The sequence below is a fragment of the Motacilla alba genome, chromosome 5, assembly GCF_015832195.1.
Source record: "Motacilla alba alba isolate MOTALB_02 chromosome 5, Motacilla_alba_V1.0_pri, whole genome shotgun sequence".
NCBI classification, from domain to species: Eukaryota; Metazoa; Chordata; class Aves; order Passeriformes; family Motacillidae; genus Motacilla; species Motacilla alba.
The window spans coordinates 9048943-9064716 of record NC_052020.1 but is presented as its reverse complement, the minus strand read 5'-3'; the positions used below and the strand labels follow the sequence as shown (position 1 = coordinate 9064716).

At 57.5% G+C, this 15774-nt stretch overlaps 2 protein-coding genes and 1 long non-coding RNA gene across 4 annotated transcripts; 1 reads left to right on the top strand and 2 right to left on the bottom strand.

Moving 5' to 3' along the window:
• Positions 1-853: 853 nt before the first annotated feature.
• Positions 854-5987, bottom strand: SIRT3 (sirtuin 3). Of its 2 annotated transcripts, XM_038138250.1 has the most exons (8): positions 5929-5985; positions 5753-5858; positions 4368-4559; positions 3838-4070; positions 3620-3720; positions 3209-3370; positions 2669-2878; positions 854-1402 (listed from the first exon to the last, which is right to left on the bottom strand). In XM_038138250.1, the coding sequence occupies exons 1-8, from the start codon at positions 5960-5962 to the stop codon at positions 1382-1384; spliced, it is 1059 nt and encodes a 352-aa protein (XP_037994178.1). In that variant the 5' UTR covers positions 5963-5985; the 3' UTR covers positions 854-1381. The 2 variants fall into 2 exon arrangements, with proteins under 2 accessions (XP_037994178.1, XP_037994179.1); XM_038138251.1 differs by lacking the exon at positions 3209-3370 and having other exon boundaries at positions 5929-5987.
• Positions 5988-6191: 204 nt separating this feature from the next.
• On the top strand, positions 6192-13207 carry PSMD13 (proteasome 26S subunit, non-ATPase 13). The gene is made up of 13 exons (XM_038138246.1): positions 6192-6395; positions 6653-6731; positions 7356-7390; positions 7467-7522; positions 7864-7907; positions 8076-8162; positions 8706-8877; positions 9416-9495; positions 9579-9704; positions 10178-10240; positions 10944-11024; positions 11702-11818; positions 12537-13207. Exons 1-13 carry the CDS (start codon positions 6301-6303, stop codon positions 12630-12632), a joined length of 1131 nt encoding a protein of 376 aa, XP_037994174.1. The 5' UTR covers positions 6192-6300; the 3' UTR covers positions 12633-13207.
• A 1172-nt stretch (positions 13208-14379) lies between these two features.
• LOC119701527 lies at positions 14380-15719 on the bottom strand. The gene is made up of 2 exons (XR_005257081.1): positions 15541-15719; positions 14380-14601 (listed from the first exon to the last, which is right to left on the bottom strand). It is a non-coding gene; the product is annotated as an uncharacterized LOC119701527 (long non-coding RNA).
• Positions 15720-15774: the final 55 nt, after the last annotated feature.

Sequence of the window (15774 nt, the reverse complement as noted above, 5' to 3'; positions counted from 1 at the left end):
GGATGGGACAAGAGGAAATGACCTCAAGCTCTGCCAGGGCTGGTTCAGGTTGAACACCAGTAAGAATTTCCTCATGGAAAGGGCTGCCCAGGGAAGTGGTGGAGTCCCTATCCCTGGAAGTGTCCAGGGAAGGCCTGAACGTGGCAGTCAGTGCTCTAGGCTGGTGACAAGGTGGGGATCAGTCACAGGTTGGACTCAGTGATTTTGTAGGTCATCCAACCTGGATGATTCTGTTTGTTTAGTTCCTGACTGACCCCCAAGTGCCATTCCAGGCTGCTGGGCGGGGGACAGCCCTGCTGTGTCACAGTGTGAGCTTTTAGGCCAATTGCATATTTCTCTTTTTTTTTTTTTTTTTAAACTAGGAAACCCCCCTCCCCCCTCCCCAGCCCTTCTGTATGCAGGCACAGACCCTGATCCCTTCCCAGCTGTTGAAGCTTTCCCAAGCTTTCCGTGCAAAAGGAAAAGGGGGGTTTGGTGTTTTCAATGCAGCTGCTTCCGATATTGTTTCAATTTTCCAGAGTGCTTAAATCCCTAAGAACAGCTGCCAGGCCTGGCCTGGAATGCCCTGGAGCAGGGGCTGAGCTTGGCACTGGGTGTTTTGGGAGGAGGTGCTTATAAAGTCATGGAACTCTGTTTTGGGGGGCAGCAGGGCATAGTTAAAAACTAAGTCCCCACCATTTCCAGCGTGGATGTGCCACAAGGCTCTGCATCGTGTTGTGGCAGGTGTGGGACAGAGCAGGATGTGGCTGCAGCCCTGTGACACTGCCACCCACCAGCATGGCTTCCACAGCAGGGAAAGGCACTTGTGTGAGGGGGGAAAAGGGTACCAAAAAGCAGGTGAAAGAAACAGTGGTGGGGACAGATGTGACTTTACAGAAATCCCCCCAGGTGACATCCAGAAATGAATTGTCTCTTTATTAATAAATAATTAACACTCCAGTGATTCAAAAACTCCCCAGCAGCTTGAGCTGGAATGGGAATGGGGGGCAGCCCCCCCGCCCCTGGCTTGTCCCCTGATTAGCAGAGATTTTATGGAAGACTAAACACAGCCTGCAGCAGCTGAGGATCCTGGCCAAGGGAACAGTGGCTGGGGAGGAGCCGTGACAGGAACTGGATGCTCAGCCCAGTGGGAGCTGGAAAACACTCTCCAGTCTGTCCTGGCCTGACCTTCATGGCATTCCAGCTCCTGCTCCATGGAACCAGTGCCTCTGAGGGGCTCTGGCATAGATGGCTTGGAAGGAGGGAGATCCAAAGAGCCAACTACAGCCACAGAGCTCGTTGGATGTGCTGGCATGAGCCCCCAGGGCCTCGGACACTTGCTGGTGACTCTCATGGCTGGACATCCTCAGGTGATGTGCTGAGGGGTGACAGGAGCACCCTCCTACTTGTCCTTGGCATCCAGCTGGAAAGAGACCACAGTGCTTGCCAGGGAGCATCCAGCATTCCAGCCCCAGCCCCATCCCCACAGAATCCTGGAATCCCAGGATGGTTTGGCTTGGAAGGGACCTTAAAGCTCATCCAGTCCCACTCCTGGCCATGGACAGGAACACTTTCCAGTAGTCCAGGCTGCTTCAAGTAACTGGTTTTCCTCCATCACTGTTGCATCAGCATTAGCCCTCAGGGATTCAGAGCAGCACAAGCATCAAGCCAAGGGCTGGCTGGTCCTCAAAATGTTGGTACTGAAAAATCAAAAACCTGGCCAAAAGGCTAATAATTCCTACTGCATAATCAGAGGGAAGTGAGAACAACCTGGATGTTACAATTGGAATCTTGAAGCCAGATTTTATGAAGTCACGTTTGGACAGTGTATGCCTAAAAAATACCAGCTGTGTTTGATGTCAAATGTGGGAAAAACCTCCCAGTGGTCTAAAGGAATGTAGTAATTAACATCAGCCCTGAGCTCCGAGTAATTATGAACTTGTTCCCCTGCAATTTCTCACTCCTGAAGATCCCAGAAGGTTACAGATGTGAGAATGGTGGGGAAGAAAAGTCAATTTAAGGATTCATCACTGCCAAGTGGGGCAGGAGCAGGAACCCCACTCTGTCCGGCCATGGCAGCCCTGGCTGGGTCTCAGCACAACTGGAGCCTCCCTTCCCTCTCTCCTACTGCTTATTGCTCCAGAGGAACCTCTGCAAGTGGAAGCACAGCCATGAAGAGACTGTAGGGGCCAGTTTTCAGCCCCTCACAGCTGAGGGAAGTGCTCCCTGTGGAACATCCCAGTTCTGTGTTGAGGCTCTGCTGCCTCACATCCCAGCACTGCTGGCCAAGAGCATTTCCTGTCTGGTTACTCCCACCCCCTGGAATCTGCACCTCCAGCTACAGCTACAGGGTTTGTCTGAGAACAAATCACACACCAGGTGACATAACTGGAAGTTTCTCAGTCCCTGAGAGGGTCACTGCTTTCAGCCCAAATCCTGTCCTTTTCCATGTTCCTAACTCATCTGGGACTGGCAGATCTGCGTCTTCCCACAGACACATTGAGCCCACAGCGCTCTGCCCTGGCACGCTGGCTGTGAAACAGCACTCAGGTTTGGGGTGGAATGGGGTTTTTTTTGCACTTTTCTGTGCAATGTGACCCCAGCAAGCACAAACCCACTCCCCTGCCTAACTCCAGCACAGGGAACGCAGGGGCTGAGGGGGAAGCTGGAGGTCTGAGCCTCTTCCCACCTTCTCTTTCTCCTTCTGGATCAGCGTTTGCATCTCCTCGTTCCAGCCCAGCAGCTCCACCAGCTTCTCGACGCCGCCGACCACGTCCCCGAGCTGGGCCACGTCGTTGTGGCGCTGCTGCCACGCGAAGGGGCCCACGAGCTCCCGGTTGATGAGCACCCGCGGCACCGAGCTGCGCACGGCCCCGGCCAGGCTGGCAAAGGGCTCCACCTGAGGGGGAAACCCGGGGGGCACAGGGACAGTCACCCTGCCAGGGGCACCTGTTCCCGGCGCTCTGGGCTTGGAAGGGCTCGGCCACCCCGGTTCTGAACAGGTCACAGTGTCACCAGTTACCTGGTGGCCTTCCCTCAGCTCTCCAGGTGCCACCTGGTTTCCAGAGGGTCTCTCAGAGCACCTCCACCCTATTTCTTACCCTCCACCTCAAATTGCACCTCCCTAACCCATTTTCTCGCCTTCTCTAAGCCCTCTCTCCCCTCGGGAGTCCCTTCAGGCCCTGTTTTCCATGTGAGGTTTTCCCTGGGGTTTCCCTTATTCCCAGACCTCCAGGGACGTCCCGATGACGAAGAGCAGGTCTGCCATGGGGAAGTCTGCGAGGTGCAGGAGGAAGCGCTGTGGGAGCTGCTCGCCGAAGAACACGATGTCAGGCTTGACAACGCCGGTGCAGACAGGGCAGCGAGGGATCCTGTCCCCCATGACATCTCCCTGAAGGGAGAGACCCCAAAACTGCCTGTCACAGGGACCCTGTTCCCCTGAAAGGAAAGGCCCCAAACCTGCCTGTCACACGGGTTCAGAACCACCACGTGTCCTCAGAGCAATGCTCAACCCCAAACCTGGTCCCCTCCATAAACCTCTTGTCCCCGAGAGCAAAAGAACAGGTTTGGGCCTGTCATTGCTGTAATAATTAATGCCTCCTTGTGTTAATTGTGTTGATGCCCGGCTGGGCCCACTCACCCTGAAGTCCTCTCCGGGGAAGTTCCTCTGACACACCGTACAGGTGGCAGTGGCAAAGGTGCCATGGGCTTCCACCAGCCTGTCGGGAGGGATCCCAGCCACTGGAATACAGTGTGTGGGAAAGGGCTGAGCCAGAGCCTCCCTGTGTGCATCTCCCCAATCCCGCTTCTCCCCTCAGCTCCTGGTGCTGCTGCTGGAGATGGGAAGAGGGAGCTCACCTCTCTCCAGCCCGTCGATGTTCTGGGTGTAGAGGCGCAGGAGCAGCCCCTTGTCGTGCAGCAGCCGGAGGAAATAGTGGGCGGAATTGGGGCGGTAGTTGCCGGGATAGAGCTCCTTGGCCAGGGTGAAGAAGGGCTTGGGGTTGACAAAGAAATAGCCCAGCTCAAAGATGGCCTCGGGGTAGGGGATGTCGTACTGCTCCAGGTTGCTGTACAGGCCGCTCCCGGGGGACCTGCGGGGACAGGGGGCAGCTGAGAGGGGCTGCAGTGGGAGCTGGGCTGGAGACAGAATCCCAGGATCAGTGAGGTTGGAAGAGACCTCCAAGAGCATCCACCTGTCCAGCCTGTGGTGCACCATCACCTTGTCAACAAGAGCATGAGTGCCATGTCCACGTAAGTGTCACATCCAGTGGTTCCTCGGACACGTCCAGGGATGGTGACTCCAGCACCTCCCTGGGCAGCCCCATCCAATGTTTAATCACCCTTTCCATGGACAAGACCTCAGCCCTCCAAGGACACGGAGGCATCACCTGAAGTCCGGGATGCCGCTGGGCGTGCTGATCCCCGCGCCGGCCATCACCACCACGCGCTGACATTCCTTCTTCCGGAGCAGCTCGGCCACGTCCTTCAAGGTGAGCTTCTCCTTCCCTTTGTCACCTCCCCACCTGCCCAAAATGGCTCTGGCGGCTGCGCTCACACAGAAGGGCCTGGAGCCTTGGATCCTGCTCGGCACAGGGGGAAGCACAGCACTGAGAGAAGCGACAGTGACTTTGGCTCAGGGGGGAGAAAATCACCCCAGAATTCCACAGAAAGCTCTTCTCTGGGCAGGATTGTGCTCGGGCTTCACTAGGAGAAAGCTTGGCTGTCGGTCCGACCCAAACCCTGGAGCAGATGTCCCTCAGCAATTCCTTATGTGGATCTAAAACACCAAATCACCAGTATTCCTGTGAGGGGGGTTTTTTTGGACGGGGATGGACAGAAGGCTGGACCCACTGGGAATCACCAGTGTCAGTGTTGATTTACACTCCTGGGATCCCCGCGACCCACCTGTGGCAGGTGATGTGTCACCCTGCCCAGGGGAGCACAGACACTGTCATTCCCTGTTTCCCCTTGGTCTCTGTGTGTCCTCGTCCAAAGGAATCACAGCCCTGTGCCCAGCTGGGCTGGGAACAGCCATTATCATCTGGGAACAGTCATTAGCAGTTTGGGAACAGTCATTAACAGCCGGGAACAGCTTCTCCCAGAAAATTAGTGCTGCTGGAGCAGGGCATTGTGCACAGTCCAGAGCAGGCATGGGGAGAGCCAGGAGAGCTTGGCAAGTCTGACGAGCAAGGACAGAGCTGGAAGTGTTGCCAGGCCCCAGGGTGGTCGGCTCTGCCTTCCTTGGGATGTGACAGTTCCTTTGCAGGGACATGACACTGCTTTCCCAGGGATGTGACACTGCACTGCCTTAGCCTGCTGTGCACAGGGACGTGGCTCTGCCTTGCAAGGGATGTAACACTGCCTTCCCTGGGATGTGTGACACTGACTTCCTAGGGAGGTGTCCTGCACTGCCTTTCCCTGCTTTTCCAGGGATGTGACCCTGCTTTACCCTGCTGTTACAGGGATGTGACAGCGCCTTCCCAGGGACGTGACACCGCACTGCCTTTCCCTGCTGTCACGGGGATACGGCTCTGCCCTGTCAGACCGGGTTCCCGGGGAACTGAACTCACAGTCTTGGAAAACCACCGAGCTTTCCCTGGCAGATCCCCGCTCTCCGGGCTCCCAGGCCAGCCCTGGCTCCCAGAGCGATGTCGCTGCTCAGACGGGGACGGGACACCCTCCATCACGGGAGCGCACCCCATCCCAGCACCGATTCCCATGCTCCCCTTCCCGCAGGGACGCTCCAGCGCCCCGCCGGTCATCCCCCACCTACCTCCCGGCTCCGCCGCCGGCCGGCCCCTTCCCGTCCCCGCCGCACCGGGCGGCCCGTGCCGCGCTGCCGCCACGGCAGGGCCCGCGCTCCCACAGGCTCCTCCGGGCTGCAAGAGAGCACAGCGGTGCTGGGGGCGGCCCGGGGCTCCCGGGGCTCCCCCCGGCCCCGGCGCTCACCGGCCGCCAGCAGCGCCCGCGCCCCGCGCTCCATCGCCGCTACCGCACTGCCGCGAGCGCGCGCGCCCGCGCTCCCGCCCACCCGCCGCCGCTCACGCCGCCCCGGGGCCGTTCGGGCGGTGCGGGCGCGGGGAGCGGCGGCGGGGCAGGGCTCGGGGAGCGGCGGCGCGGCGGCGTTGCCGCGGCGGGGCGCGGGGCGCGGGCGGGAGCGGCGCGGAGCGAGTGCGCGGCGGCGGCGGGCGCGGGGCGTTACGGTACCCGGCGGGCCCCGCGCGGCCGGAAGTGAGTGCGCACCGCGGGCACGGCGCGGCCTCCTCGCTCCGGTCCCGGTCCCGGCCCCGGCTCCGTCCGGGCCCCGCCGCCGCCGCCGCCATGAAGGACGTGCCGGGCTTCCTGCAGCAGAGCCAGAGCGCGGGGCCGGGCCAGGCCGCCGTGTGGCACCGCCTCGAGGAGCTCTACAACAAGAAGTGAGCGGGGACGGGGTGCGGGGGGATCGCCCGTCCCGGGGCCCGCCGCCCGCCTCCCGCCGGCTGAGCAGCTCTGGCGGGCCCGCGTCCCTTCAGCCGCCTCGTTAGTCGCCCATGAGGTGACTGCGGCGGTGTTTGCCCCTGCCAGGGGGTCCCAGCCCCCGGTTCGCCCCCGACCCGCGCCCTCGTTCAGTCCCGGCTCGGCGCGGCCCGGGCTGTGGCACGGTTGGGCTCACGGGGCCGTTCTGTGTCCCCAGGCTGTGGCACCAGCTCACTCTGCAGGTGCTGGACTTCGTGCAGGACCCCTGCTTCGCCCAGGGAGATGGGCTCATCAAGGTGAGCGCGCTCTTCCCGGCTTTCCTGGCTTTTTGGACCAGGAAAAACTCAGCCTGCGGCTTCTCTCTTCCCTGATTCTCTCGGGGAGTTACTGACCTGGGTGGGTTCAGCTCCTGGGGTGTTTGCACTGGTGACCGTGTGGAAATTCTACTGAAGTTGAATGTCTCGGGTTCAGAAGCTTCAAAGTGATTGTTTACTTCACTTGCCTCAAAATTATTTTTTTTTGGGAGTTCCGGGTAGATTTTTTTTTTCCATTCCATGTTTTAGCAAAAGCTTTGTAAGTGCAGGATGGGTGTTCACTGGAAGAAGCCTGTGGGGATAGAATTAGATAAAATGAGCAGTTTTGAGTCCTGAGCAGTGCTGGAATTTCTGTGTGGGATGCCAAATTTTCTGGAAAAATCACAGGATTGAGGGATTTGAATGGTGTGGGTTGGAAGAGACCTCAGGGATCATCATGTTTCACCCTCCCTGGAAGGGACACTTTCCACTAGCCCTGTTGGCTCAGAGCCCTGTCCCAGCACTTCCAGGGATGTTCAGATGAGCTGGAATCGAGAGGGAATAATGGTGAGGAGCTCTGAACTGGGGTGTCCTTTGCCCTGAGTGTCCCTGTCCTTGTCCCCACAGCTCTACGAGAACTTCATCAGCGAGTTTGAGCACAGGTGAGTTCCTGGGGGGGCTTGGGGGGCACCTGGGGGGCTTGGGGGACCCGTGCTGACTCTGAGCTGCTCCCTGCAGGGTGAACCCCCTGTCCCTGGTGGAGATTATCCTGCACGTGGTCCGGCAGATGACAGGTGCGTGTCCTCCCCTCTTCCCTGTCCTCTTGTGACCTCTGGAAGGTGGCCAGGGATGGGTCAGGCTTGAAATGGGAACTTGTTGTGCTTCTGGTGTGTCGGGAAGGGAAAGTGCTGGCTTTGAAAGCATAAGTTGTTGTTGGTTCCTGGAGTAGGAAGTCCCCAGCTTCCCTGGAGAGGGGGTTGGTGGGGAAAAGCCCAGCTCACCTGGCAGCAGGCTGAGGGTACACCATGGAAAACCCATATTCCAGCCACCAGGAATCCTGTCAAAGGTGGCTGGGTAGGCGAGGTTTAGCTCCATGAGAGCTGCTCGTTTAAATCTGTTTTTCCCTCTACACCAGATCCCAATGTGGCCCTGACTTTTCTGGAGAAGACCCGGGAAAAGGTATGTTGGAAGTTGCTCCTGCTGAGTTTTGCCTCCACCTGTGCTGGAGAGCAGCACCTTTCCACGGGGATTTGAATGCAGGAATATGGTCACAAGTGACGTTTACCCAGCCCCCGGAGCACACCTGGCTGCAGGTGACGCTCTGAACGGGTCCCTGTGTCCCTGCAGGTGAAGAGCAGCGACGAGGCCGTGATCCTGTGCAAAACAGCCATCGGGGCCCTCAAGCTCAACATCGGGGACCTGCAGGTCACCAAGGTGAGGGGTGGCCCGGGATGGGGAGTTTTGGGCTGCTGTGACGTTCCTTGGTTATCCCAGCTCCCATCCCTGAGGGGCTTTTGGGCTCACCAGCACGTGGGAGCTGCTCGTGGTGACCTGTGGTGTTGTTACCTGACAAACCCGTGGGGTTTGTCATCCTTGGCTGGTTTTAAAGCCATCTTTTAAACCTGAAACGATGTTTTTCAGGCAGAGAAGCTTTGGTTCCCTTAGAGCAAGTGCAGAGGCATGGGTTTGGGTGATGGAATCCTGGAATGGTTTGGGTTGGAAGGGATCTTGAAGATCACCCGGTCATGGGCAGGGATACCTTCCACTATCCCAGGTTGCTCCACCCTGGCCTTGGGACGCTTCCAGGGGTGGATAAACCACAGCTTCTCTGGGCACCCTGTGCCAGGGCCTCAGCACCCCCACAGGGAAGGGTGTGGGAGCGGTGGTGGCTTTGCCCGGCATGTCACCGCGGATCCCTTGGGAAGGCTGCCATCCTCGGAGCTGGGAGCTGTAAGAGGCAGGTCTTGTCCTTCCCAGGAGACCATTGAGGAGGTGGAGGAGATGCTGAACACCCTCCCCGGGGTGACATCGGTGCACAGCCGCTTCTACGACCTCTCCAGCAAGTACTACCAGACCGTGGGCAACCACGCCGCCTACTACAAGGATGCGCTGCGCTTCCTGGGCTGCATCGAGGTCAAGGACCTGCCAGGTAACTCCTCCCTGGAGGAAATCCCACCTTCCACGCTCTGCCTCATCCCCCCAACCCAAAGAAGTGCCCTGGCTGAGGTTTTCCCTCCGTGTCATTTTGGCTGTGCTGTGGTGGATCCGAGGTCTGGCTGGACTGAGGAGTGGCCCCCGAGGACCTGCTCCTGAGTTGCACTGGGGGAAGAGGGGGAATGCTCCTGCCAGAAGGACAAGTTTGTTCCAATTCCCAAAAATCTTCACTCTGGATTCAGCAAGCAGCCCTTTCGTGCTGTGGTTACTGCAGGCTCCTGAATTTCAGGCAGTGGGGAGGAAGATGAGGGCTGGGAATAGTTTAATGTAGGTGAGGGAGGGCTTGATGGAGCTTTAATTAGTGCTTTATCCAAATTATTTTTGGCTGCTTTTTTCCCATCCCAATTATTTTTGGTTAGGGTATTTTTTTCATCTGTATTGGTTTTGGTTAGGGTATTCTTTCATCCGTCGTGGTTTTGGTTTGGGTATTTTTTTCATCCAAATGATTTTAGTTTTTGGTTTTTTTTTCCCAGTATCAGAGCAGCAGGAGAGAGCCTTCACCCTGGGGCTGGCCGGGCTGCTGGGAGAAGGCGTCTACAACTTTGGGGAGCTGGTGAGTGCTGCCACATCCCTTCATCCCTGGAGCCCCAGGAGCTGCTGTTCCCCTGCTGACAGCCCGCTGCCTGTCCCCTGCAGCTGATGCACCCCGTGCTGGAGTCCCTGCGCAGCACAGACCGGCAGTGGCTCATTGACACCCTCTTCGCCTTCAACAGCGGCAACGTGGAGACCTTCCAGGCCCTCAAATCGGCCTGGGGGCAGCAGGTGAGGGCTCTGGGGCTGCTCAAGGCCCAGGCTTGGGAGTTCCACCTGACGCTTGGACTCTGTGGGCTTTTTCTTAATCAGCTTTGCCTCATTGCTGGCTCTGGAGTACAATTCTGATCGGAGCCGAGGAGTGGTTATTCCATCTTGACACACATAATTAGTTTTCTTTTGGCTTCCCTCTGGAGTGCTTCCTGTGGAAAACAGTGGTTTTCCCTCCTGTTCTGGGAAGTGTGGGGGGAAACGGTGATGTTGGATGTTACCTGCACTGGCTACAGCAGGAATCACTGGCATAGCAGTGGATTTGTGAGTTCACTGGCCCTTGGATTGTTTTCTGGAATCATTCCTGGCTGGTGGGTGGGCTCCTTCCCCTTAAATGAACCCTCCTAGGGATTTATTCCTGTAAAGCTGTTCTGCCCCAGGATGGGGTGAGAATGTAATCCTCACCTGATTTGGTGCCTTTTCTCCCCTCACAGCCCGACCTGGCTGCCAACGAAGCTCTCCTGCTGCAGAAGATCCAGCTGTTGTGTCTCATGGAGGTGAGCTGGGATGTGCTCAGTGTTTCGGGTCACCCACCTGCAGGAACTCCTGCATACAGGGAGTTCCGTGTGGGTTTTGCCTGTAGATGGAGCCACAGGCAGGTGCCATGAGGGAAAACACCTCGTGCTGAGCTGCTTGTCCCGAACTCCAGGGGGCTCTTGTGTGGAGTGCCAGGACAAGGGGGAATGGCTTCTCTGACAGAAGGTTAGGTGGGATATTGGGAAGAAATTCTTCCTTGTGGGGGTGGAGAGGCCCTGGCACAGGTTGCCCAGAGAAGCTGTGGCTGCCCCTGGATCCCTGGAAGTGTCCAAGGCCAGGCTGGACAGAGCTTGGAGCAGCCTGGGGTAATGGAAGGTGTTCGTTCTGTGATATGGAGGAGGGGGAGAGCAATCCTTCCGGGATGGTGCCTGCAGTATGTTCCAGGATAAAAAAAGACTTTTAGAATGCAGCTCAACATCTTTGTTTCCCAAGGACTGAGGGTCCTTTCCCTGATGGATAGCCTGAAACAGTCCCTTCCTGTCACTGGAAGGCTCTGTTGTCACCATGCCAATATAAAACATTCCTGTTTGACTTATTTTGATTGAACATGAAAAATGCAGTTGCTGGGCAGGGCAGTTTGGGGGAGGCTCTGTGAGCTTTGGGAATCCCTAAAACCCTCTGGGGGTTTTTTTTTTTTTTTTTTGGTTTGTTTCCCGGATCCAGATGACTTTCACCCGCCCGGCCAACCACCGCCAGCTCACCTTCGAGGAGATTGCCAAGAGTGCCAAAGTCACCGTCAACGAGGTGAGTTTGGGGTTAGACACCCTTGGTAACGTCCAGGTTCTGGAGCTCTGAGAGTGCCTGGATAGACCTGAGCCACACAGAATCCCAGAATCATTGAGCTGGAAAAAAGCTTCGAGATCATCGAGTCCAACCTGTGCCCAGAGCACTGAGTGCCACATCCAGTCATTCCTTGGACACCTCCAGGGATGGGGACTTCAGCACCTCCCTGGGCAGCCCCTTCCAATGCCTCACAGCCCTTCCTGTGGAGAAATTCTTCCTGATGTTCAACCTGAACCTGCCCTGGTGCAGCTTGAGGCTGTTTCCTCTTGTGCTGTCACTTGGTCCCTGGGAGAGGAGACCAACTCCCACCTGCTGCTTGGGGACAGTTGGGCTCTTTTGCTTTTTCCACTTGCCTTGTTTTTCCTTGGATTTCGGAGAAAAGAAAATAGGTTTCTTTTAGGGGAAAAAGAACTAAAAAAAACCCTAAAATCCAGTTTTGGGGAAAAGTTTTAGGGAGAATAACTCCTCTTTGCTGAGGTGCTGAGTCTTGAGGCAGTTCTGTCACCTGAAAGGGGACACCTGTGAGAGCTGCTGCCCTGGATTCTGAGGGGATCTCATGTGAAGATGCCAAGTTTTATTCAGCTCAGGGGGAAAATGGGGCGATCGGGGTCATTTCCCGGGATTATCTGTGTTCCCAGGTGGAGCTGCTGGTGATGAAGGCGCTCTCGGTGGGGCTGGTGAAGGGCAGCATCGATGAAGTGGACAAGAGGGTGCACATGACATGGGTGCAGCCGCGGGTGCTGGACCTGCAGCAGGTAATGGCCACCAGCTCCAGCTGGGTTGGGTGAGGTGACCTGGGATGAGTCATGGCTTGGGAATGAGCCTCCTTGGGGGCTTGGCTTTGCCCCCGGGGTGTTTCACCCAGAAACCTTCCAGGAGGTGGGACAGGACAGGGCTGGCACGTCCCTTGTGAAAGCCACACAAACACCATGGAACTCAAGCCGTGGCTGTGTTTTCCAGAAGGATCCAGGCCTCATTCCTAAATGCATGAAACAACCTCTGGGAGTTCCGGGGATGTAGGAGGCACATTCCTCTTGGGAAGAGAGTAGTCCAGGATATAATGGAGCTGATGAGCTTCTCAAGTTCATCCTTGTAACACTTGAGGAGACTGTGCAGGGTGTCTTTACCTTGAAAACCAAAAACGAGTGCCTGGAATTCCAGCTGCAGACAATTCTTGTGGCACATTTCAGTTTAACCCTTGTTCATTTGCTGGTAGACATTGTTAATCGCAGAATCCCAGGATGGTTTGGGTTGGGAGGGACCTTAAAGCCCATCCATGGGCAGGGACACCTTCCTCTAGACCAGGTTGTTCAAGCCCCATCCAACCTGGCCTGAAACACTTCCAGGGGTGGGGCATCTCCTTTTCCCAGTGAGTGGGGCTCTGAGGGACGGTTTGAGCTCTCAGGTGTGAGAAGGAGCCTGTGGGCATTCCCAGGAGCTGAGGCACTCTGTCCCTGTGGCCTTGCCTTGCAGATCAAGGGGATGAAGGATCGCCTGGAGTTCTGGTGCACGGACGTGCGGAGCATGGAGATGCTGGTGGAGCACCAAGCCCACGACATCCTGACATAGAGGAGAGAGTGGTTCCTGCTGCTCCTGAGGCCGGCAGCACTCAGAGCACTGACTGTACTGAATCCTTGGAGGGGTGGGTGGGCAGAGCAGGAGCAGCCTGGGATGTGGCGAGCAGGAGGACGAGGACGTGGCCTTTTGCTGTGTGACCCTTTGGTGCTCGAGCCAAGCTTTCCCTCTGCTGGCGGGAGTGGCTCTGGGGGCATGGATCACTCCTGATCCCTCCTGCCTCCAGCTGCTGCAGGAGGGTGGGATCCTCGTGCAGGATCCAAGGGGTCTTGGCCTTAGGGGACACAGCCTGTCCTGCTGCCCTCTCCCCCTGCTCCTGCAGCAGCCTGAGGCAGCACTCCCCAAATCTTCCTCCCCAAATCCTCTTCCTCCCCTGGCCCTGCTTCTCTCCACCCCTCCTCATCTGCAGCAGAGGGAGTGTTTGCTCCATCCAAGGGTTTTCCCGGGATTCCTGGTTAGTGGGTGTGTCATACACTTGAGGGGGTGGGTGTCTTTCACCAACGCTTTGTGCTCAGGTGAGGTGCAGTGGCATTGCCGCAATAAACGTCTCTGCCTTCCCTTTTTGGGAATTCTGTGTCATCTCCATCCCTGACAGCTGAGCTGCTGCTGATTTCTTTAAAAACCTGTTTCCGTGGTCAGGCCTTGCCACTCCTGGGATTCAGGAGCTTTCCTCACCAGTTTGGTTCTCTGGTGTCATTAACAAATGGCACTGCTGGAATTTTTGTGCTTTTCCTGCCTTGACTGAGGGTGTTAATCCAGCAAGAGGAAGAAGGGAGCTTGTGGCTGATGCCAGAGTGGTGCAGAGATGCCTCACACAAGGGAGACAAACTTTGGAAAACAGGACAAAATGGAATTGCTGGAGTCTGTACCTGCTCACCTTCCTCCTGCTGCTCTCCAGGCCCTTCTGGCTGAAATTCCCTCCTGGATGGAGTTGTTCAGTACCCAGTGCCCGCCTCTGCTCTGCCCTCCCTGGTTTGACTTGCCCAATTCCTGCTGCATCCTGTCTTCCAGGGCTTACTCCTGGTGCCACTTTTACTGACTTCAGGAGAGTGTGTGGAAGAAGTAAGTGTTCCAATCAGGAGAATATTCCATAGCTGAGGACTGGAGAAGGCTTAAAGGAGCACAGTCTCCTTCCCAGTGCCATGTCAGATCTCGCCCTCATTCCCAGGGCTGTCACTACGCTATAGGGAATAAAGGAAACTCCACTGGAGTCACTGAGTTGTGGGGCTGCTGCTGCTTGAGATCAGCATGCACAACCTGGAATGTCACTGTGGGAAGCAGTACCAGCTTCTTCCAGGAGCATTCCAACAGCTCCTGTGCTGTGGGAGTGCTCTCCTGGCTGGGAAGCTCTGAGCAGCTCCTGGGAATGAGGGTCAGATCTGTGGAACCATGACAGCTCCACAGGCTTTTCCAAGACATCTGGAAGTACCCCTCACTGCCCAGACCTTCCACATGCTGGCTGCTTCCCTGGCACAGGTAATTTGGGATGTGGTGGCTAGAGAGGCCCTCCTGCAGGGCAGGGAGTGGGTAAGCGTGCAGCCCCCAGCCCTTGGCACCCTTTTAATGTCACTTCCAGCCTTTGAGTGTTTTCCTGCCAGGAATTTACCTTGGAATGGCTTCCTTGCTTGCGCTGGGAGAGGTGACTGGGTGCTGCCAGCCCTTGAGGGAGTGCTGCCATCAGGGCAGCGGGCACAGATCTGGTTCCTTCCCTACAGCACGGAGCAAACCCAACGAGCCCTTGTTGAATGCAAAGGTGGATTTTATTGAGCAGGCTCAGGGGGTCGCATCCCAGCGAGGCTCTGTCCCGAGGCCTCTTCCCTCGGGACGCTCTCAGCAGGGAGGAGCAGGCTGCTGCTGCCGCTCCTCACTCGGGCCTGCTCCTGTAGTTGTAGATGTTGCTCAGGACCCAGGCTGTGGGCAGCAGGAAGGACGAGAACATCACCGCGAGGGCCACGGTTTGTTCCTGAGGGGGACAAGGAGCAGCAATCAGTGGCATGGCTGTGCCACGGCCGTGGCACACAGGGCTCCCGGGATGGCTGCTGCCGTCCAACACCACGCCCAGCTCCTTCCCTGTGCCCTTCCCAGGCCTTGGCACCTGCCCGGGAGCTGTGGGGAGCAGAGCTGTTCCCACTGGCAGCGGATGGAGCTGGTGCTCTCCGGGTTGTTTCTTTGGGACACTGGAGCAGTGCATGACCTTGAGGCTGTGGCCGGGGCCTGCAGTATTCCTGACTTTCAGGTGACTTTGGGATGGGAATTGCAGCCAGCAGCAGCCCCTCATTTCCCCAGTGCAACCAGGACAGCATTAACCTCCCACACTGGCACCTTCCTTTGATTTATTTGCCTGGAAAAAGCCTCTCCGGGCTCCTGCAGCTCCTTTCTTGAAGACCTTGGAAAGGCAGCAGAGGGAAAACCCCAAATAAAGGGGTGGAGGGGGAATCGGGCAGGATTTTGGTGGAAAGCTCCTTGTTTCCCAGCCCGGGAGTGTATGTGGTGGGGGGGACTGTCCCCACAGGGGGACTGTCAGAGGGACCTTGGGCTCTGCGGTGACAGCAGCTCCTGTCCCATGGGGACACTCCTTTGGAATGACTGTCCCAGGATATGGGGGCAGGGTCTGGGAATGGCCCTGAGGGACCACCAGTGTCACTGCTGCCCCTTGCCTTGGGCTGCAGGGGACCCCAAACCTCAAAGGTTAAAAGAGGGGCTGAAAGGACAAAATCAAACAGAAGCAGGAGCCAGAGGGAGGGGGGGGAGCAGGGCATGGACAGGCTGAGGGCACATTCCTTCCTTTCCTCCCCCTCCCCTTTTGCTTCCACCCCCTTCCAAAACAATTTGGCCCTGACTCAGAGGGTTTGGGCCCCTCCAAGCGGCTGTCCCCACTTTTTCAGCCCCCCAGAATACTCACCCCGGGAGAGAGCGGGTGCTCGGGGGGGTGGGAGCGGAGCTGCGCCCGGGGGGCCCGGCTGATCCGGAGCGCGGCTGCCAGGAGCTGGGAGCCCCTCTGGAAACCCCTCATGGCGCTCTCAGGGCGATCCCGCTGCTCCTCGCTCTGCAGCTGCCCAGCTTGTCACTGTCACTGCTGCCACCACCCCCCTGCCGCTCCTTGGCACAGCTCCAGGGGCACAGGGAGGAGCAGCCT

What these genes read in the sequence shown, in the direction of transcription:
- SIRT3 (XM_038138250.1), bottom strand. Translation starts at nt 5,962, where the DNA reads ATGGAGCGCGGGGCGCGGGCGCTGCTGGCGGCCG. An exon ending in GCCGGCGGCGGAGCCGGGAG is followed by an intron (nt 4,560 to 5,752) that starts GTAGGTGGGGGA and finishes TGTGCCGAGCAG; the next exon opens with GATCCAAGGCTCCAGGCCCT. An exon ending in TCCCCGGAGAGGACTTCAGG is followed by an intron (nt 3,371 to 3,619) that starts GTGAGTGGGCCC and finishes CTCTCCCTTCAG; the next exon opens with GGAGATGTCATGGGGGACAG.
- PSMD13 (XM_038138246.1), top strand. Translation starts at nt 6,301, where the DNA reads ATGAAGGACGTGCCGGGCTTCCTGCAGCAGAGCCAGAGCGCGGGGCCG. An exon ending in CGTGGTCCGGCAGATGACAG is followed by an intron (nt 7,523 to 7,863) that starts GTGCGTGTCCTC and finishes CCTCTACACCAG; the next exon opens with ATCCCAATGTGGCCCTGACT. An exon ending in TCTACAACTTTGGGGAGCTG is followed by an intron (nt 9,496 to 9,578) that starts GTGAGTGCTGCC and finishes TGTCCCCTGCAG; the next exon opens with CTGATGCACCCCGTGCTGGA.